The sequence below is a fragment of the Ipomoea triloba genome, chromosome 7, assembly GCF_003576645.1.
Source record: "Ipomoea triloba cultivar NCNSP0323 chromosome 7, ASM357664v1".
Classification (NCBI taxonomy): domain Eukaryota; kingdom Viridiplantae; phylum Streptophyta; class Magnoliopsida; order Solanales; family Convolvulaceae; genus Ipomoea; species Ipomoea triloba.
The window spans coordinates 4,802,986-4,825,767 of NC_044922.1; the positions used below are offsets into that span (position 1 = coordinate 4,802,986).

The window sequence follows — 22,782 nt, forward strand, 5'->3', positions numbered from 1 at the left end:
CGTTTAAGTATTAATTAACTAGATAAGTACCTTTGATTTATATAAAAGACAATAGCTACTATCCGAAGGGGTTCCGGGTAAAGACCACCTTATGTGATTCTAGCCGATTAATTGGCTCAAATCAATAAAGTCAATAAACAACACCACTAGATAGTTTCTTTTAAAAAATCACCATCCACGAGATAGTCTAACTTGAAATCTTGTGCAGTGGTTACCAAACTAACGATTCAACTAACTTAGCTAGAGTTTTCCCGCATATGGCTATCGATCCTGTAAGTGCACAAATGATGCACATTAGAATTGGCTTAATTATTTGACAAACCTTAGGATAGTTTATTTTATTTATATAATAAGTTAGGTTGACGTTTTCAATGCTCATTATGCTCCTGGATCACAAATCGCGTTTTCTGGAACAACTTCAGTGATCCCAGCGAATTTCTCTAACAAAGACTGTTTTGTTCCATCAAGACTTATGGGTTGGTTTTAAATGAGTGGACACTATTTTTTTCAAGAGAGAATATTAAGCTAATGGTTGGGGAAGTTTGTTACGTGACTTACTATATAATTAAAGGATGGGTTTTGAAGCTTCATTTCACAACTTTACAAGTGAGAATTTCGATAGCTATTAAGCTAAAGAGTTTCCTGACACTGTTGCAGCAGAATCTGTGTTCTTTCTACTTGGTTCCTTGTTTATGATCTGGTGCTGATTCAGCGTGTTGAGGTTGCACGAATCCAATCACTTGAAGATGTTTTTAAGATTGTTTGATGAATGTTGATATAGTAGGTTTTGGACCTTGTGTATGTTTAGCATTTCATCTCCCTGTAATCTTGGCAAACATCTAGTGGATTGGGCTGTCGTGGGTGTCCCACAGACGTAGGAGATTTGGCTCCGAACTGCGTAATCATTTGCTGTGTCCTGGTTTTACTTTCTTTATCTTTTATCTTTTTATGTTTAAATCAAACTAATTAAAGAATAAGATAATCTGTTTTAAAATTAAGTAAAACTTTAAGGTTTCGTACATTCAAGATCCACGAATACAATTTCAGATCCTAGTCACTAATTTGACATTATTTGTGTGTGCTAAATAGTCCAGAAAAGGTATATTTACTTCCAAAACATCCGATAATTTTCCTATATTGTTTACTGTTGTTACGTTATACCTTTATAGGAGTAACTTTTACCAATATGTGGTTCAGATTGAATCTAACTGTGTCTTCACATGATCTAGAAATTTTTTTCTTTGAGAACATTATATTATTCTCGAAACCTCTAAAAGACTAAAACTATGTAATGAAGTTATGATTAGTCTTTATGTTTTGAGTCAATCAGTTATTAATAATTTGGATTGATTTACTTCATTGTGGTCCTTTCTCAGCTAGAGTCAGAAGACGAAATTTATTCGATACACATTTTAAAAATAGTGGTAACGAATTTTCGTGGTGACAAAAATAAAAGTATATGATATGATCGAGTATTAAGTAAGTGGGATCGATATTTATTGATACGGAAATAAAAATAATGGTAGTTATGAATTATGAGATGGGCCATTAACATAGACACAAAGTCACAAGTGGAAAGGGGCTGTCTTCATCTATTCACAAGCTTTTGCTTTTTGTCTGCCGTCTGTGAATGGAAAAGTAGGCACAAAATCCACCATCTCTCTCTCTCATCACAAAATAGTTCATAATCAATCGTGGAGCAACCTTTGCAGCAACCTTAGCTAAAAAGGAGCGAACGCTGGTGGACTCAGACCGTTAAACGGAGAAGAAAAATTCGATAGATTTATTTTTTTTTAAATGAATTGATAATTTAACTTTATTGACACAAGTAAAGTGTGGAACTAATTGATGAGATACATTTTATAATTAATTTCTTTCATTAAGTTTCTAAAATAGATGTAGGAAGTGTTAGCGGATAGTTGTTAGCTTATTTGGTTAGTGGGTTTCACTAGCTGATAGTATTAGTTGATTCTATAAAAGTGTTTGGTAAATTAGTTATTAGCTTATAGCTGATTACATACAAAATGACTTTCTCAAATAGCTTATCGAAAAAGTTGTTTTGAACAGCTATTTAAATTTTAGTATTTTGAAATAATAAGCTCTTACAAAAAGTTAATTAAGCAAACACTCATATTGATTGTTTAACTAAGCCACACAATTAATACTGATCAAATAAATTAAAATTGACTGATAAGTTAAATATGTTACGAAATAGGGGCAGCATACCTTAGTTGCATCGAATGTGTGGTGGACAACCTTTGCAACAATCATATATAACTGAAAAATGCCCGTAAGGGCAGCCTGAGTGGCAAGACCAAGACGCTCGCGGCCGTGAGGTCCTGAGTTCGAAACCGTCTGCCACCCGGGTTTGAGCCGGTCAGCTATGGGCAACCTAGGCTGGTTAACCTCCTTGTGGTCCTTTGCCGGCTAGGATCACAGGGCGAGGGTTTACTCACATACTCGGAAAAGGAGTGGGGTTTACCTGGACCTTAGTTGATTGACAACGAAGGTGTGGGGATAACTACTTTTCTAGAGAGATGGACAAAAATGTGATGCTAGTGAACCTTTTTTTTTTTTTGCTAGTGAACAATTTAGCCAACAAGTCAAATATCTTTTAAAAAAATCCATAAACATTAATGTTGAAGGCATCTACCATCAATTATAATTAAAGATAGGTGTAGTGTGAAAAGTATCTAGATTTTTTTTTTAAATAATCACTTTAAATTATATATTTACTTATTTACGATCAATACGTACAGTTAATTATAATTAATATTAAATACATTATGAATCAATATTAAGTATTTTCAAGTGTACTCGCATCACTAGATTCATATCTAATTTTGTATTGGTAATGCTAGACAATTGATACTACATCCATCTATCCATCCCCACTCTAATTAAAATTTTATATGATTAATGATAATATATATAAATTGTAAAAGCTAATTATTTTAGAGGCCAAACAATAAAGTAAAAATATATTGCTAATGAATAAAGTGTGAGATCCGAAATGATAACGCTTTGCTTCTTTAATGTCATAGAAATGTGTGTTATATTTAATCTAATCTAAAAATTATATAAAAATCAATAATATTAAAGTTTTAATAAAAGGTATGTAATAACTTCTTTTTTTTTTTTAGATTGGAGTTGAAAGAGTAATAACTTACTCTTCATAATAAAATTATAATATCTTTTTGAAATAAAAAAAAATATGTACATCGATAAAAATAAATAGAGACACTTCTTGCGATTTACTTTTTCCATCAATCTTCAAAGTAAGAGCAATAATAAGCAGTTAGAGTTTGAAATTTCAACTTATAAAAACAAGACAGGTAATTCTTTAATCTAAAAAAAATAGTTTCACTTTTTAAATTAAATTTGGAAATAATAGTTAACACTCCGTACATAAATTGTCAACATCTACACTTGGAAACATAAAAAGTTAAAAGTTAAAATTTAATTGCATCTGACTATAAAAATGACAATGAAATAAGCAGTGTGGGACTTTGAGAATAATATTTTAGTCTTATTATTTGTTTTTATGATTAAATAGGTATAGTGCCATGGGACCCAACACTAGGTGACTAAGGCTTGGGGAATATTATGTGGGTGGAAAAAATTAATAAAATTGATATAATATGATAGCATGTTTAATTTTAATTAGTTCATAATAAAAATGAATCGCTTTTTTCTTTCTTTCTTTTACTTTCTCTAATAAAATAAAAACATATAGTGAAAAATTTATTTTTAAATATACACTTATTATTTTCCAAAAGTTAGAATTGATGTATGATAGCTGAAAGCTAGCCCATATCAACCTCACATCCTCATTATCAAGACATGCAACATACAAACATGCATAACGCCAAGTTCACCAAATGGAGCCAATTCACAAATTAAGGGCATAAAGGTAATATCAAAGATATTAGTCACTCATACATTTGAAAATGAAAATTATTTATTTTCATAGATTACTGGTGAATTGACTTACCAGACTATGAGTTAATAAAGAATTTATGTATTCAACAAAATAAAAAATGACAATTTAGGGAGTCTCTATAATGGTCCACCACATAAATTAGATAAATTTAAATTTTTCATAACTATTGTCTAACTTTCTTAAGTTTCAATGCTTTCCATATGCCCTAACACTACATAGTCAAGTTTTCATAACAGTGATAGATCGAGTCTGCCTTATGTCTCGCACCATTCTGTATTAGGTCGTAGGCCCTCCCTCACCCATTGAAGGACTCTATCCAGACTATTATTTTGAGCCAAGGCCAAAAATCTAGAGTGAGTTGAGGTCAGGGCTCTTGTGAATTGAAGTCGATGGTTGTCTTTAGACCTATTCAACAATATGTATCTCACTTTTTATCCTTTACTTTTTCATTTAATTAATTACCTAGTATAAATTTATAATAAAAACAAATTGTATTTCTTTCTCATACTTTCTCTAATGAAATTAAAATATATGGTAAAAGTTTTATTTTTAACTTTTTAAGATACACTTATCATTTTCCAAAAGTAAGAATTGATGGATAGATGTATGGATGAAAGCCCAAATCAAACTTGTAAGCAAGGAATAAAACGTTATATCTTTGAAATTACCTTTATGCCCTTGGTATGTGTGAAAGCCCACATCAAACTCATCACATCCTCACAATCAAAGACATGCAACATAGTGAACATACAAACATGCATAATGCCAAGTCCACCAAATGGAGCCAATTCACACATACCAAGGGCATAAAGGTAATTTCAAAGATACAACATTTTCTTACTTATACCCCCATCAACCTCTCCTTTCCCTCACACTTTGTAGTATTATTACTTTCCAAACAAGTCTTAAAAGCTTCAAGCTAAGCTAAGCCATGAAAGCCACACTTTCACTTTCTATCTACATCCTCCTCCTCGGCTTTGCAGCGGCGGCGCCCCTCGACTCCGCCGCCCCAACTCCGGCTCCCGGTGGCGGCGAGAACGACTCGGAGTTCATCCGTACGAGCTGCCAAAGCACGCTATACCCGGAAATATGCTACAACACGATGGCGCCGTACGCGAGCCGCGTGAGCCAGGACCGCGGCCGGCTGGCGCGAGCCGCCATCAGCTTGAGCCTGAGCGGAGCCAAGCACATGGCGGCTCACTTCGACAACCTGTCGCGGCTCGGCGCCGACCCGGACGCCGCCGCCGCGCTCCAGGACTGCTCCTCGGCTTTCAGCGACAGCGTGGACCAAATGCACGACTCGCTGGCGCAGCTGAAGCAGCTGGGCGGCTCGGGCGAGGCGCTGAGGTTCCAGATGAGCAATGTGCAGACGTGGATGAGCGCGGCGGAGACGAACGAGGACACGTGTGCGGACGGATTCGAGGGCGTGGTGGATGGGCCCCTGAAAACGGACGTGTGTGATCGCGTCACGAAGGTTAAGCAGGTGACGAGCAATGCATTGGCTTTGGTTAACTATTTCGCGAGTAATATAACGGCGCCGTGATGAATGAGCGTTAGGTTAGTTACGGCGTCATCGTGAATTGTAAAAAGTGAAAGAAGTATAAATATAATGAGGGAATAATATCATATGAATATGTGTCCCTCTTAGTCGTCTTATGTAGTTTCTTTTGGTTTGTCGGCCATTATGCTATTATTCCTCAGCTCTTGGAAAATGGCTACACGAGAGTTATATTGAGTGCACATATCTAATAGTTAGTATAAATGTAAGGAGTATATTTTTATAAGTATATTTGTTGTTGTTGTTGTGTGTGTTTTTTTTAATATTATACATGTACAATTTTTTTTATGAGAATTAATAATGGATTGGAGTTCATTAAATTGTTAATCATGCAATTTTTTTAGTGTACTATGATTCAATCATATATACACTTTTTTTTAGTGGTTCCCCACTCTCTGTCTCTTAATTTCTCCTCTTTTTCCTTTTCTGTTTTCTTTTGTATTTCTACCATATTGGCAAGTGAAAATGTTCAAATCAAATTTAATAGTCTTAACATTGGATGGCAATCATGATCACCTAGCTATTTGTATCTACCATTCTAATAACCCCTTATAGAGATCATGTATAAATTGTTTGTTGATTTTGTTGCCGTGAAGTACTAGTGGCTGGAATTTATATAATGCATCTATTGTTTTCTCTCCTCCCTTGAATATTAAAAGAAAATATAAATAACAATTTAGCGGCAATGGAACCGAAGAGACTATTTGAGAGAGACTTGCCCAATTAACCAAACAGGATACAAATTTTATTGAATTTAATTGGTAAATTTTGTATGTTGTGTCATCAATTGGACTCCATACAAAATAAGGGACAGTTGTAAGATGAATATGGAATTGTTGAAGAAAGAATATTATGGTAAGGTGGCCAACTTCCTATAAGATATATTTGATTTGATCTAATATAATGTTGTCTTTGGAATCTATTCGGCAAGAAGCACTTCTGATCCGTAAGCTACATTAAATAAAACTTTTGATCCTCACCAATCTTTAGCAGTATCTATCTGTCCTTGTTATTGATTGAGACAATCTCTTTACCTATTTTCTTATTGAGTGAGATAAATAGGTAATGTTTGATTCAATCAAATGATTTGAATCATAAAAACATTAAAATTGTTGTGAAACTTTCACGTGTTCGATGATTAGCTTTTAGGTAATTGCTTAGCTGTTAGCTAATTGTATTTCGGTGTCAAAATCCATTCGAAACCTAGACCAACAATCTCATTCACATACTAAAAAAGTGAGTTTGCTCATGATTTTCATAGAAATTGAAATGGAAGTAAATGAAATCAATAATTGACACAATATAAATATAACTACTTTTCCTGTATTTTGAAACTAGTTAAATGCCATCCTCTATATAGTTCTGACCTTAACTTTCAGCTTCATCTTGAGAAAGTTGTAAAAGTATCGAATCAAGCTCCAAAAAATGCTCCTAAGATAAATCAACTAATAAAATATGCGTCAAGAGTAAGTAATGTGCAAAAGAAGACAGTACGAACGGCTCAAAGCTATATAGCGAAAAACAACAAAACTTACGGAGGATATGGATAACCAATCACTCAATCAGCAATACACTCATCCAATCATACAATACTACAAAATGACAACCCCCCAAAATCCTCTGCTCTGCATATATATATTTGACCGAACAGTCCGGTCATATAATAACGGTAAACACTTTATTATACTCTTTGTCAGGATATACAAAAAAGCAGAGCAATAATTAAAGCAGACCAACTATTTATGTTATAACAGTTGGGGCGGATCGGCCAGTGAATTCCTGCATCTTAGACAGCTTAAGAGCAACCTCCACCTGTTCCAAGATTAAAGAATTAATATCAAATTTTGGAAAAGAAAAAAGTAAGCAGGCAGTAAGGGTATAATAAAGCTTGCTACAAGATAGCTTACAAGAGGGGCAAGTGCATCCGAGGATTCTCTTCCAATCTTGGACGCATCCTTCTCATATTGCTCGATGTACAGACGGATGGTTGCACCCTCAGAACCAGTTCCAGAGAGACGGAAAACCTTGTGTATCACATAAATAAATCGGAGATTCCAGAGTAATTATTGTGTCACAGAAATAGCAAGCAATGTATTTAGAACATCAATATAGATTAAAGTAGCATGTCAGTGCATATTCACAAACACTATAAACCATGGACAGTGCAGAGGAATACTCCTTACCAATCGTGACCCATCTTCAAAGAGATACCGGATACCCTGATGACTTGAGATGGAGCCATCAACAGGATCTTTGTACTCAAATTCATCACCATGGACAACCTTTGAAACATCATTCCGTACTCCTGCTACAATCCTGTAAATATGAAGGAAACATAACAATATCAGTTCAATAGCCTAAGGACAGTGGTGATGGGTTAATAACCTAAACAGAGCACATTTAAATGGTGGTTTCAGATGGAGGCAACAAATGTGAAACGCTCCCAACTTTGGTATCCTAATGCAGAGGTCAAACCATCTCACATTCAGTTTTCAGGGAACACTCAGTATGACCTTCATTGGATGTGGGTGATTGTGATACCATAAACCTACATCTGCTCCATATATAACTTTTATAAACCTAGCTATCATTTCATAACCCACAACTACTCAGTACTTGATCGAAGAGGAAAGTTGACCTTGAAATCATCTATCAAACAATTGCACACAATAGCAAGCATTGGCTCATCAAACAAATCCCAGTAGAGGGGTACTATATTGATCATATCTTCATGGTTTCACATAATTTCTAACCAGGATATTCCAAGACAAATAAAAAAAGGTGGTTGCTGTAAAGTTTTTCGGGCCTTGATGTTATATTCTTTAGTATACAGACCTTTATTCTTTTATGTTGTATTTTCCATATGCAAGGAGGTAACCAAAAATTAAAACCAAGAACAAGGTTTGAAAAGTAACCAAAAGTATGCATGAGAATTCTGAATATATTTATAAAAGAAAGTCTCCTGAAAATAAAGAGTAGGTTACTTGTTAACTTCATCAAGGGAGGATTGCAGCTTGACTAAATGAGCCATCAGTTCCTTTGCACCAGATGCATCAACATTCTTTCAGAACAAAAGGTCAGTTGTAAATAGCATGTCATAACCCCCTACAATAATTCATGGATGTGAATAATGCATGTATAAATTACTAATAGATACCTCATAGTCGTATCTAGTATAATAGTGACGTCCATAAGTGGCCCAATGTTGGCGAACAATATCTTCTACTGTTACAAGCTTGCCACTTAGATCTTTATTTTTATGGGCAAGAATATTTAGCCAGGCTAAAACAGCCCAAATTCCATCCTTTTCACGAATATGATCTGAGCCTGTTCATATATAAATAAAACCAAAATATAGATATAACATGCGCCAGTAAGGATATTGGTCTGAAATTAAATACCGAAGGAGGCCAGAACTCATACCAGTTCCAAAGCTTTCTTCACCACAAATTGAGCACATCCCGGCATCCATCAAGTTACCAAAAAACTTCCAACCTGTGGGCACCTGGAAAAGATAGCAGCATTAATTAAAACAAAGATTTAGGCAAGACCCTTGGTTTATGCTAAGAGGTCTCCTTGGCTTAGTGGTTAGCAGTTCAAATCCCACTTCACAACTGATCTACCCATTAACCCAAAAACTGCAATAAAATATTTTAAAATAAAAATAAAAATAAAAGCAAAAGAATCCATACCTCAAAAAATTTTAAGTTGAGGTGTTTAGCCACCACATCAAGAGCAGCTGATGTGGGCATGCTCCTGTGATAAAAGCAGTTGCATATAGTAATGGCATTAAGCATGCTGGTATTATTTGGGAAACCATTTACAGGATTCTAGATTATAGTAAAAAGAGTGTCAAGCAAAATGAAGACCTGGCAACTCCTTTCAGACCACCAGAAAAGTAAGGGATTGCACCAACTGCATTAGCAGCAATTATAGCAACAGAATCAGAAGGAGTCACAAAGAACCTGCAATCAAAAACAATAAATTTATAAACTTTCATAAAAATAAAATGAAATAAAACCAACACTGAGAATGAAAGGAATTTTAAGGGGGGGAAAAATCACCTCTTCCCAAGGACCATGTTGCGATCTGCATCTCCATCAGCGGCTGCTCCAAATTCAGGTGGGTTTGACTCAGGGTGAGTCTTAGACAGTCCCATGCGAGCAACCAACTCCTTTGCATAGGTCAGATTCGGATCAGGATGACCTCCACCAAAGTCCTCCTGCTCAGATGAAGTAATATAGAAAACTGAGAAATATTGCTATGAGGGAGACAAGTGGTATAAGATCAATAATTTCATTCTTACAAAATATGGATAAAATCAAGACCTTTGGAACACAGTTTAGTAGGGAGCTTTCTTTAGCACCCAGCTCATCCACAAATATACGTTTAGCATAAACTCCAGCAACACCATGAAGCGCATCATAGCTAAGTCATAATACATGTTTTAGCATTCAACACACATTCTTAAATGGAAAACAAGAATTCTCAGAAAGGAATTCCTAGCAACAGATCAAAACACGAAATAAAATAGCACCTACCAAAATGTGAAATTTGGAGATGAAAGCAATTTCTGAATACACTGGAAATCAAAAATCGACCTGAAAAGAGATCAGCATGTCATATTTTGGCAAAAAAAAAAAAAAGGAAATATATTCCAAGGAATGGTAAAAATTGGGAAAATTATAAACTGCAGCTAAAAAAATTTTATCTTTAAAATAAAATTCAAATGATAAATAAGTCACAAAATAGCTCTCTCCGTATCTCAAAGTTCATCACTTAGAGCAAGATACGGGGAAAAACAAAACAGCAAACCACAACTATAAAAGTAGCATCACTCAGCAACCATGAAGATTACTAATTGATTTAAAAAAGATTTTTTTTTAACTCTGCAATAACTTGCACAGCATTAATAACTTCATAAAAATAAGAGGATACTTATTAATTCAATACTAACTATCAATGAGGACCAGCCACTTATTCAAATTAAATGGCATAGATAGCATACTTCATCAATTTCACGTAGTCAGTAGTTGAATCAAAAACATCGACATCAAACTGTCCTTCTGGTCCAGTGAAGCTTGTCACACCTACTGCAGAGATGTCCACCTGTAATTTAATTTAAGAATAAAAAATATATAAGATTTCTACATTATCAAAGGACAATTAAATTATTAATTTAAAAAATATTTCACAAGGAACAAGGCATACATCTGGCAAGTCCTCTGCAATCAAGTACTCCTTTATTGTTGTGGTGATCTCATAGATCTTGTTAGTAATACCTTCTGGTGCAGGACCACCATTTTCCATGTTGTATTTAATTCCAAAATCCTATAAGAGAGCCACAACAAATAAAAGTAAAAGATTCTAGTAAGGAGCATGCAATAGATCCATCAGCACAAGAAACATGGGTATTTCAATAATTTTGATGGTTTGTGCAATAAGGAAAAAGAGGATATCAGAATGAACAATGCAGGACTGACTGCAGGAGCCAACCTCAGTCGGCCCACCAGGGTTGTGGCTAGCAGTTAATATAAATGCCCCATTTGCCTTCGCTCCCTGCATTCAGGAGTAGTAGAGAAACAGAGATTAGAATAGTTAGGGACATAGTTTTATGTAACAAGAGAAGAAAATACACTAACAGGAAAATGAACAAACAAGAAACAAATCATATCTTTCCACAGGAAAGAACTTGCATAAGCCCTGAAACACAAACTTATCTTTCTGCAGGAAAGAACTTACATCAGCCGCTACTCTTTCACGTATGACACCAGATACAGCAGGAGTAGACATTAATCCATTTAGACCAACCCAAACACGTCTGACTCCATTTGCAGCTGACATTTTAATAATGATCTGCAGAAAGAACAGATAGAATAAAGTTTAAATTGCCAATCCTATATGAAACGCTGTAGGACGATTAATAGTTTGATAAGCAATATCCTGATCAATACAGGAGCTCCGTTGGTTTTCACCAGTTCATCAAGATTAACAAGTTGGCAAAAATCAAGATCAATCATCAATACTATTTCCCTAAAATGACTAGGGATAGTTTTCACTTTTTCCTCATAGATTTAGTAATTAGAATCCTAATACTTTACATTCCTAGATTAATTTGGCTCCAACATTATTTTTAATTTATTTTCTTAATTTTAGTTTCTAAAACTAGTTAATTCACTAGATATATTAAGCCTATAAATACACCAGTAGAAATATAGTGCATATCGAAATATAGAACTGTTCTAGAAACAAAAAATTGTTTTTCTTTCTCTGCCTGTTTCTAGCAAAAGACCTTAGGGCTTTCGCAAATTTCTTTGCCTCAGAAAGATCAGACCTAACATGTTTCTCCCAGTATCAAGTGGCATCAGAGCCAGGGGTTCCTCAAGGCCAATGGCTGCTCAACAATATAGTATTGTTCCCACTTAATGTACTCATGGGCAATCAAATTATTGGCCAGCAGACCATTGTGGGAATTGCACAAAAGCAACTTATCCTATCAGGACCATATAAAGGAGAATATAGTCCAGCACTTTGGTTTGAAAGATGAAAACAAACAAAAGCTCACAACACAACCTGTTCCAGAGGTCCACTATATCAGAATGTTCTTTCAATCTTATAATTGATGGAAGGAAGGAGTTGTGAGAACATTATTACATATAGCCTTGCAAATTTAATTTATTGGGAATACATTAAAAGAAACACAAAATCCTTACAAAATGGGTGAATGAAAAAAGAAAAGAAATAGTGGTGGCAGAGAGGTGTGAAGTCCCTTTGTCAATTGGAAAATGCAATAAGTAGTACATGATATTACAAATATGAAAGAGTGCCATCTTGTGTTTAGTTGACCATGACAATTTGATGAATGGGATTATCATACAAGCTTATTAAGGATGGGATGAAGATTACACTTGTACCAATCCAAAGAAATATATACTATCCTCAAACAACCACAACAAAGGTGTTTTTGACCATGATATATTCCAACATGTGCTATATGTTTATAGCTGATACCGAATATTCAAAGGAAGAATACTACCTTGAAGGGAGGGCAATCACATGTTTAAGGAGGTTCAAAAAAAATCATCTAATTCCCCCAAGGTAAAACTGAAGGAACTTACAGTTTGCTAATGAGCTTAACAATTTTGCTAAACTTGAAAAAATAAAGGTGTTGAAATTGACAAATTGTTATAGAGGTCTTTGTTTAAATTGATCAATGAAAATACAAAGCTGAGATTCATTCATGATATTCAATAATATTTGAAGGAAGAAAATGGTTTTGAAAATACTAAGATAGAGGTTTGCGTGATATGTTCTGAAGTTGCAATAAGAGATGTTGAAAATATTGATTTTTTGAAAATAGGAGATGCTAAAGAAGTTAACCATTTTCTATCAACCCCTCCCATAACTTATCAACAATTGAATTCAACTTCTCGACAACTTTTTAATTCACCACTAATATCTCTCAACCCATATAGTGATAAGCACATGCAACACACAAGCATTTACCACTAATATCTCTCAACCCATATAGTGATAAGCACATGCAACACACAAGCATTTACACCAAGACAGCGCAACCAAAGCAGCAAATCCAATGCCGACTAAGCAACTTTCAACTCTTTCAGGCCACAAATGTCCATGTACAGTTAGCTCCAAGGTTTAGCCTGTTTATATTTAGGGGGTTCTTGAGTCTTGAGATAGATACATGGAGATAAGTCAAACCTATGCTCCTAACACCCCATACCTTGAATAGAAATATATATTTATATATGGATTCCAAAGCTCAAGACTAAACCATAATATTCACCCACAGACCACAACATTCAATACCAGAAAATCACACACAAATGAAACAACAGCCTGGGTCAAGTATGTAGTTACTTCCAAGGTCATCTTTGGGGGTTGTACAGAATATTATGATAATGGCTTTCAGTAACTGAAGCAACAACAGCTACAATTTATAAAGCAATTATATTGGGTTTCTTGCTTTTGGTCACATACCCAACAGGCATAGTTTCATCATCACTTCACCATGAATGCCAATAACTAAAAATCTCACTAAAAACCCAAAATACACTCTAATAAGCAGATGTTTTACTGTCTAAATAACAGCCAGTAGATCAAATAAGCAAAGATTTGAAGACACCTCCTTATTGCATAACAGATACTGAGATACATATGCTATTTCAAAAACTAAGATGATATGCCACAAGAAAATTTTTTGTACTACCTGAAGTATAAGGTCCTTTAGTATCTTCAGAATTTAGAAATTGAAATGTTCAATTTTCTTATGTTCCTATAACATTTATAGAATGAAAAGCAGGCACAGAATCACAAACATAAGCTTTTACTTAAATATTTTTTTTCTTTTTGGGAATCAAAAACTTGAGCTATTTAAGGAAATTTTTTGTACTACCTGAAGTTGGTCCTTAGCTTTCTTAAGAATTTACAAATTGATATATTCCTTTTTCTCATGTTTCCAATTACTCTAAATGTTTATGGAAGGATAAGCAACACTGAATGTCACAGGCAAATTAGAAGATGCCAGATCACCCAAAATGCAAGGAGACAGCTTTAACCATGAAATTATAAAATATGGTCTGAATTGAGTTGTGATCACTGATTTAGGATTATGGTGACCAAATTCTCTCCCCACAATTAAATGATATTTTCTTGTTAAGACAACCTAAAAGTTCCATTAAGAAATTCATGAAACTGCACCTGGATTGCATCCTTGGAAAAGTACCGACCATCACCAGAGACAACAAGTGTAGCACCTGCACAGATGGCAATGCAATTACATGGATGCACATAGTCGTATGACTATCAATAATTTGATAGAAAGTATATCATCCAGATGCACTTAAAAAGAAAAAAAAAACTGTGTTAATACAGTAATGGCAAGGAAAGCCATTTAATTGGTAATGCAGATGCCAAACTAACTATTAACACTCATAAAACGAAACCCAATCTCATCCCCAGCACTTAGAACACAGATTTAGATATCACAGAAACATGAAACTCTAAATATCTTCCATGAAAACATAAACACAATTTCCATCATGAAGGCACCAATTCCTCATATAATCATAATCACTAAAAACTTTATGTATGAACTAGCCTTAATCAAAAACTTATGCAATGAAATTCATGTTACACATCAATTTAACCAAACTTAATACAGTAAGCCAACAGAAAACAATGGGAATCAAACCCTGATTCATATCCCTAGAATAGATGTAAAGTCAGCCATAACTCAATCAAATGTGAATTCAACAATTAGGGAATGAAACTACCTTTCAAACTACATTAATTTTATTTTCTGTGGAAGATTTCAGAGCAAAATATGCAAGCACAGGTTTTTCCTAGTCGCTGCCAGTCACTTGACCCCCAACTAGGTAGATTAAAATTAATGTAGATGCAGCTATAGATCAGAACTCGAGGAAGATGGGAATGGGCTGTGATATTAGCAATGTTGCAAAAATCCCACCTAGGCGTCCTAGGCGCTAGGCGCTCCCCAAGCGCCTGAGGAGCACCAAGCGATTTTTTCAACCATGGATATTAGAGATGAAAATGGGGATTTTGTGGCAGCGAAATGCATTCCTTAGAGAGGGGTTTTTATGGCTAAAGAAGCAGAAGCAGAAGCAGTGGGTGTAAGGGAAACACTAAGCTGGATCAAAGACATGCAGTTCGACAATGTTCAAGTGAAAGTCGACGCCCTTCAAGTTATTCAAGAATTGCAAGCTTCAATAGTGGACTACCCTTCAGGTCTTATCATCCAAAACATTAAAGAAACAGCTAGGAATTTTCCTAATGTTGATTTTACTTTTGTAAAACGGTAGCGAATAGAGTTGCTCATACACTAGCTAGGGCAGCATGTTCTATGTCTGATTGTATCTCTAGGATTTCTGTTCCATCTCCAGTTATTTTAGACTGTTTGAGGCTTGACTTAGTTGATTAATATATCAATTATCATCTTTCCTTTCAAAAGGAAACGGAACCAACAAAAATAAAAAATAAAAAAGGTGCAAGGCAGTCATCTTCAATTAATTGCATATATCATCAAATCATCAAAAACAAATTAAAACTGCATTTCAAATATGACAATTTTCTCTACCTCAGTATCAACACCATAATTTCTAAAATAATGGTAGCAATTATAGAAATGATAATAACAGTAAATAGAATATGGAGCACCCTATAGCCCACATATTAGTAGTTAATTATTGAAGGATAAAATTAGTAAACATCCATATTTCTTGAAACTATCCATGATTCCTATGTCCTTCATCTGTTATTATTGAATGCCATATAGAATCTTCAAATCTAAACATAGTTAGACTTCAATGTTTGGATTTAATGAAAACTACCGAAGTCAAACAAATAAAAATTCAAACAATTCTACCACCTAAAATTATAACCGACATGGAATTGTTGTATCAAACAAACCCAGGGCCAATTGCTTTGGCAATAATAGAACTTAAAAATACATGAGGAAAAAAGAACAAAATAATAACTATTTTATACCTCGGACTTTCTCAGCTCCAAGGGCGTTGAATGTTGCCTGAACAAAATTCTCCAAGTACTTAGGTTGCTTGAATACCTTCACCTGAAACAGTTCATCAGAATACTTTATTAAAATCAAGCACTAACCAAGTGACATTTACAAGACTTTCTGAAGCAAAATCATGGAAATAACTGTAAAATAATATAGAATTACAAGCATTTAGCATAAATAGGACAGAAATTGGATTGTCTAACAGCCCCAAGAATCCTTTAATCCTTTAATAATATTAAAGTAATAAAGTAGATTTATTGGTGGAAAAAAAAAAAACAAAAACAGAAACAAAAAAAGGAACTTTGCGCCATTAAACAATTATCCAAACATCTAAATTTTAACAATTTAATATCAAACATTTCTATCATGTGAAAACTATATACAATTGAATTATGTAGCCCTAAAAATAATACTCTCTTGATTTCATGATTTAGAAAGTAGTTGGTGGCTATAATATTGTACCTAATTTCGTATAGGTAGAACTTTTTTAGTTTGAAAATTGTAGATATTTGATACATTGTGTTTTAAAATGAAGTTAAGGTGTTGTTTTTTAAATAATTTGTGTCAACTAATAGCCAAGTCAGTAAAGTCAAGGTAAGTTGATTTTTTTCTTAGATCAATAATAAGATATAAATTAGCTAGTACAAAGGTTGAATTGTCAAATTTTAAAGATCTAAATATAATTGTTAAGCATAATTGAATATAATTATAACAAGATACAGAGTTCAAATGTATAGATTAGAATATAAAGTATAAAAATTTGGCTTTTCCACCATTAAGCCAATAAAATGATATTAATAAATCACCAAATTCTCTACACATCTGTAGCAGTTTTAATTGATATAGATGCTTGATCTGATTCATATATACATAAAAGTTGTGCATTTATGATTTATCCAGAATGACAGTGCCTGGAGCAAAATCTTAATGTTAAATGGTCGCACCATAGAGGTCTAGAGGTAAAGCAGTATAAAGAGATGAAAGTTTTCCCACTAGATCTACTTCCGATGATCATAGATGCATAGGATCCAAATCCGCATTCCGATCAAAACGCATTTCAATCACATATCACAACTAATCAAAACAGAGCAACATAAGAAATCCAGTGAAGTAGATCAAATTGAAAAAAAACACATTTCAGTGATCATATCGAGTCGATTTAACAGATACGTATAGGAGTTTGAACAGGAACCGGTTTTAGCTGATTCCAGAAAATAACTATAAAAAAATTAAAAGAATAAATCAAAACAAGTAGCTATAGTGAGTGAGTGAGGTGTCGAAAGTCGAACCTTCTTCCTGAGACCAGAAGTTCCAGGCTTCTGGCCTTCGAACGGCGTGGTTTCGACGCGACTGACTTTGAACATCACCATTTCTCCGTTTTTCACTCCAACTACAAATCAATCAACAAATCAATCAGCATCTACAAAAAACGTAACTTCGCTTAGCTAAGCGATTGCACAGACGAAATGCATACATAGATACGTACATACAGAGAGAGAGAGAGAGAGAGAGAGAACTCTTACAGGAAGAGGTTGGCGAAATGAGGGAGGGACGTGTGTGGTGTTTGGGGATCTCCGGGAGAGAGTGAAATAAACGAAGTGGAAAATTTTTATTTTTTTTTAAATGGAACTGGGGCCCACTTCGGCGAGAGCCTCGGTGTAAGGTGTGACGTGTCGCGGTATCAAAAATTCGATGAACGGATTATTCCTATGGGCTTTTATGGGAACCGCAAGTTTTTGAAAGAATGAAAGACCTCTTCTTCTTCATGCGTAGGATAATTGGGTTCCCTTTTTCCACTCTTTTCTCTTTATATTTTCCTAGCCTCACCCTACTAACCTATGACAAAATAGTGATTCTCATAGATATTTATAGATGTATATAGAAATAAAATAAGATTTTTTATAATATATCTATATTAATGAATTGTCAAAATTTTCTTTTATACTCTCATAATAGAATAATTCTATGAATTTTTTTATATACAAGTCAGCAATATAACTATGATTTATTTTATCAATACTTTCAAATACATATACTTCGATAAGTATAAATAAAAATAAAAAAGCAAAAAATTGTAATGTTTTGACTAAAAAAATTAAACGAATTGTATACACAATTCTAACAAAATTAAGAAATAGTATAGAATTTACTATACAACAAATGTTCAATTCATTCTAAAATAGTAACTCATATATTTCTCCTTTCTTCTAGAACTACTTTAGAAGAGATCTCCAATAAACCAAGTACGATTTTTCAGCTGGTTTTGGGCAAATTATTTACATACGTTGATTAGTATTGACAAACTTAGTCCAATTCTAACTTTTTCTGTTTCATTAGTTGGCAACTTCAATTTAAGTACTGATTTATTGTGTATATGTTTTGACAACCTACAAAATAAAAGTAAACATGAGTTCAATTATCTTTTTATTATATATATATTCACCAAATTAAAATATACTCAATTGAATGACTCAACTACCAAATTTGTGCAATGAAATTCAATACTTGCCATGTTGGCAATGACAATTTTTTATTATATATATATTCACCAAATTAAAATATACTCAATTGAATGACTCAACTACCAAATTTGTGCAATGAAATTCAATACTTGCCATGTTGGCAATGACAATTTTTTATTATATATATATTCACCAAATTAAAATATACTCAATTGAATGACTCAACTACCAAATTTGTGCAATGAAATTCAATACTTGCCATGTTGGCAATGACAATTTTTTATTATATATATATTCACCAAATTAAAATATACTCAATTGAATGACTCAACTACCAAATTTGTGCAATGAAATTCAATACTTGCCATGTTGGCAATGACAATTTTTTATTATATATATATTCACCAAATTAAAATATACTCAATTGAATGACTCAACTACCAAATTTGTGCAATGAAATTCAATACTTGCCATGTTGGCAATGACAATTTTTTATTATATATATATTCACCAAATTAAAATATACTCAATTGAATGACTCAACTACCAAATTTGTGCAATGAAATTCAATACTTGCCATGTTGGCAATGACAATTTTTTATTATATATATATTCACCAAATTAAAATATACTCAATTTTTTATTATATATATATTCACCAAATTAAAATATACTCAATTGAATGACATATATATATTCACCAAATTAAAATATACTCAATTGAATGACTCAACTACCAAATTTGTGCAATGAAATTCAATACTTGCCATGTTGGCAATGACAAGACATGCATCACAGTCAAGTTAAGAGTCATGGCAGTGCTAATTCATTTGAACAGAGAGGCTAAACTTTTGCGACATTTATTTACTGTGCACAAGAAGTTCATTCACTTTGAGAGATTGCTTTCACAGTGTCACTGATGAGACTTCATATCTGATCTTTCTTCTCAAATTTTACCCATGTAACCAACTCAGCTGTTCATGCGGGCAATTATTTTTCTTCACCAAGGCTTTGAAAGTTTGAATATTCATCTCTATTTAATACCCTTGTTTTGAAGTTGTCTAAGTGTAAAACAATAAATGTAGGGTGATGTTTGGTTCAAACTTAAGAATTAGAATTGGAATAACAATCAAAATACTTCGTTGAAGAAAGTATTTTGCATGTTTAGTAGTAGATTATAATTTGAATGATTACTAATCTTATTGTTTGGTTATGTATGGCCTTATAATTAGAATTATGAATTTAATATATTAATACTAATGGCATAAAATATAACAAAGATTAAAAGAATAAATCTACAATAACATTAATAAATAAATTAGAATACTTTAAATTAAATTATTTTAATTGTTGGAACTTGGAACGAAAAGATGGAGGAAGGCCTGTAATTATAAAGCATGCATGAAACGATCAAACGAATGAAAAAGAAAAATAATCAATTAATTTTTTTAATATAATCTAAATTAATTTATTTTAATTGTTCGGACGGAGATGATGGAAGAAGGTCTAAAGCACGAAACCAAGGGGAAAAAAAAAAAAAAAAAGAAGGAAAAATTACATAAAAGATAACAAAATTTAATAAATAAAATTACAACAATTTATTTTAATTTTTTGAATGAAGAAGATAGAGGAGGGTCTAGAAAGCATGGAATGGAGGGAAGAGAAAAGTGAAAAGAAGATAGGAAAAACAAAAGTGAAATGCTGCCTCCAGAAATGGAAGGTGGGTCTAAATTTTTCATTTTACCAAACGGAAAACCTAAATTCTCTTATCAAGAAAATGGAGAATAGTTTTTCATTTTCAAGTAAAATTATGTCCATTTTTTTTATAACTATTTTCTTAATCTATTGAAGCTCCATTGAGACTTGAATTTCATTTTCAAGTAAAATTATGTCCATTTTTTTATAACTATTTTCTTAATCTATTGAAGCTCCATTGAGACTTAAACTCACCATTTTCATATGAGAGTGCAACCGGGTACTAGTAGAGTCACCATTTTGAAAGCGTCAAATAACTTCGTTTAACCAGTTATGTTGGTGCTATATCAAAGACTAATGTATTTTGCTTTTTTCTCCCTTATTTATAATGTACGCGTACATAAAGTTTACAATATGAATCGGTATTGATATCTCTTGTATATGCAACCCAAATTTTATTTAAGTTTTATATTTGTACCAAGTACTACGGTAACGATGCCCTCTCTGGTACCAATTCAAAATCTTTTTCACTCACTTTTGAGTTGCACTCGATACAAGATGCATAGATATTGATGATATAATTAAATGCATTAATTACACTACCTAGACTATCTATTGGAAGTGACTAGTAAAAAGTAATTGTCATGTTATTTTTTTAATTTCTTTTTTTTCCGATTAGTACTTACAAATTTAATTAGGTACAGTGTACGCTTTGTAGTTTGTATAATGAATTGCAATTAATATAATAGAGTGGAAGTAGAATGGCATTGTCACTGTGAAAAAGATTGAGCATCCATCTCTCTGCACTTTTCACGTTCTAAATTGGTTGGTGCATGTAACCTATAGTGTCACAATATGGTTGGAAATTCTCTCATCCCAAATTAAATGCTCGTTAAACCTTTGATTGGGAGCCATTAAATAATGCACACCAACATATGTAAAAGAAGCTAAGTGACAATTGTAATTTTTTTTTAAACATAGAATAACAACAAATAAAATTATAAAACGTTTCGACCATTTAGAGCTAATAAAATAAGAAAAAAAAACAATAATTTTAGACAATTTGAAAGGGTACCAAAGAATTGCAACTCAGTGATAAGAAGACAATCAGTTCAAACCATTAATGAGGCACATTGATTTGCACCGCAATGAATTTGTACATGTCCACTCTCAACTCTCAATCAATTGACTTCCATATAGCACCCCCACCCACCATGTTACAGTTCGAGTCACACCGATCACTTCTTTTTTTAATGTGTTGAATTGCAAGCAAAGAGTCACTCTCCATAATAATCATTTGATACCATTTATCCCAACAAAAACACAAATCCCAAAAGGTTAGCCAAAGCTATTATTAGAGCATCCACACTAGTGAATTTTTGTGGATTTTTTGTGGAGTCCATGGTGAGGTGGATGTGAAAGAAAAATGAGAGAGAAACAAATTTTAACTCCCATGATTTTTTGTTGGTCCCAAGGAGAGAGAAGGAGATGATAGTACTGACAATGTTGTGCAGGGTCCACCGGCAGCAACTCATCCACGAAATTCCCTTATATCAATTTTGGAAAGACAAATTTGTCCTCATCATTTCAGCAATAATAAACCCATTAAAATTTTTTAGCTACTTCTCAGTGGTATTTTTTACGGATGGAGTAAAATACCAAAAATAAAAAAAAAATTGAATAGTTATGGACTAAACAAATTTACAAATTTTTAACTCATGAACCCAAATTAAAAATACCTCAATAATATAATCATACGAATAAAAGTGACATTTTTTAAAATGTAATTATAGAGTTAATTACACTTTTGGTCCTGTGACTATTGGGGTCTTGTTAATTTCAGTACTTGGCTTTAAAAACTAACAATTTAGTCCTCTAACTATACAATTTTTAACACATTCGGTCCTCCCGGCCAAATTTCGCCGGAATCTTTTAATTCCATTTTAATTTGTTTAATTTTGGGGCAAATAGGTCATTTAATGTTTTTCCTTCTTCTTCCTCCTTCGTCCTTCTTCAAAAACATATGCCGCCGGTGGTGGTGTTATGTTCTTTGACAAGTAGTATATACCTCATAATAGCAATTGGCCGAATGGATTTAATTTCTCAAAGTAATAATTAAGAAAAGAGTTTTTTTTAAGCCACCGCCGCATTCCAGGAGCTCGTAAAGCTTGTGACAAACCTCTGGGTTTCTCTCTTTTTAGTTTTGATTTTCTTTGAATTTTGGCTTCCTGTATGGTTTTAAGATCTGGGTTTTTAAAATTCTTTTGAAGCTTTACTCGAAAAGTTTTGAATTTTTTTTATAGCTTTTGTATTTCTGTTTTTTTTTTTTCGAATCTGGGATTTAAATTTTGTGCATGAATATGGGGAATAAATTGAGGGCAGCTTCCATGGATTAAACAAATCTAAATAAATTCCATTGTGAAATCAACCTGCACGTTGGGAAATCCTCCCCAAGAAATGATGGAACGGTGACTCAAACTTTACGAGGAAGGACAAGTACAGGGTTCTCGCAGGAAACGATGGAACAGGGTTCTCGCCGGAAACGATGGAACGGTGACTCAAACAA

At 33.4% G+C, this 22,782-nt stretch overlaps 2 protein-coding genes across 3 annotated transcripts; one reads left to right on the forward strand and one right to left on the reverse strand.

Annotated features, from left to right (window-relative positions):
• The first annotated feature begins 4,806 nt into the window (after window positions 1-4,806).
• LOC116024915 (21 kDa protein-like) lies at window positions 4,807-5,789 on the forward strand. Its single transcript, XM_031265950.1, has one exon. It carries the CDS (start codon window positions 4,875-4,877, stop codon window positions 5,484-5,486), a length of 612 nt encoding a protein of 203 aa, XP_031121810.1. The 5' UTR covers window positions 4,807-4,874; the 3' UTR covers window positions 5,487-5,789.
• Window positions 5,790-6,987: 1,198 nt separating this feature from the next.
• On the reverse strand, window positions 6,988-17,727 carry LOC116025278 (phosphoglucomutase, cytoplasmic). Of its 2 annotated transcripts, XM_031266454.1 has the most exons (19): window positions 17,583-17,727; window positions 17,349-17,449; window positions 16,029-16,110; window positions 14,223-14,278; window positions 11,244-11,357; window positions 10,998-11,060; window positions 10,713-10,832; window positions 10,510-10,610; window positions 10,043-10,102; window positions 9,830-9,929; window positions 9,566-9,723; window positions 9,371-9,466; window positions 9,194-9,257; window positions 8,925-9,006; window positions 8,659-8,828; window positions 8,486-8,562; window positions 7,685-7,817; window positions 7,409-7,525; window positions 6,988-7,313 (listed from the first exon to the last, which is right to left on the reverse strand). In XM_031266454.1, the coding sequence occupies exons 2-19, from the start codon at window positions 17,427-17,429 to the stop codon at window positions 7,242-7,244; spliced, it is 1,746 nt and encodes a 581-aa protein (XP_031122314.1). In that variant the 5' UTR covers window positions 17,430-17,449; window positions 17,583-17,727; the 3' UTR covers window positions 6,988-7,241. The 2 variants fall into 2 exon arrangements, with proteins under 2 accessions (XP_031122314.1, XP_031122315.1); XM_031266455.1 differs by lacking the exon at window positions 17,583-17,727 and having other exon boundaries at window positions 17,349-17,469.
• Window positions 17,728-22,782: the final 5,055 nt, after the last annotated feature.

What these genes read in the sequence shown, in the direction of transcription:
- LOC116024915 (XM_031265950.1), top strand. Translation starts at nt 4,875, where the DNA reads ATGAAAGCCACACTTTCACTTTCTATCTACATCCTCCTCCTCGGCTTT.
- LOC116025278 (XM_031266454.1), bottom strand. Translation starts at nt 17,429, where the DNA reads ATGGTGATGTTCAAAGTCAGTCGCGTCGAAACCACGCCGTTCGAAGGC. An exon ending in CTTCTGGTCTCAGGAAGAAG is followed by an intron (nt 16,111 to 17,348) that starts GTTCGACTTTCG and finishes GAACTGTTTCAG; the next exon opens with GTGAAGGTATTCAAGCAACC. An exon ending in TCTCCAAATTTCACATTTTG is followed by an intron (nt 9,930 to 10,042) that starts GTAGGTGCTATT and finishes ATTATGACTTAG; the next exon opens with CTATGATGCGCTTCATGGTG.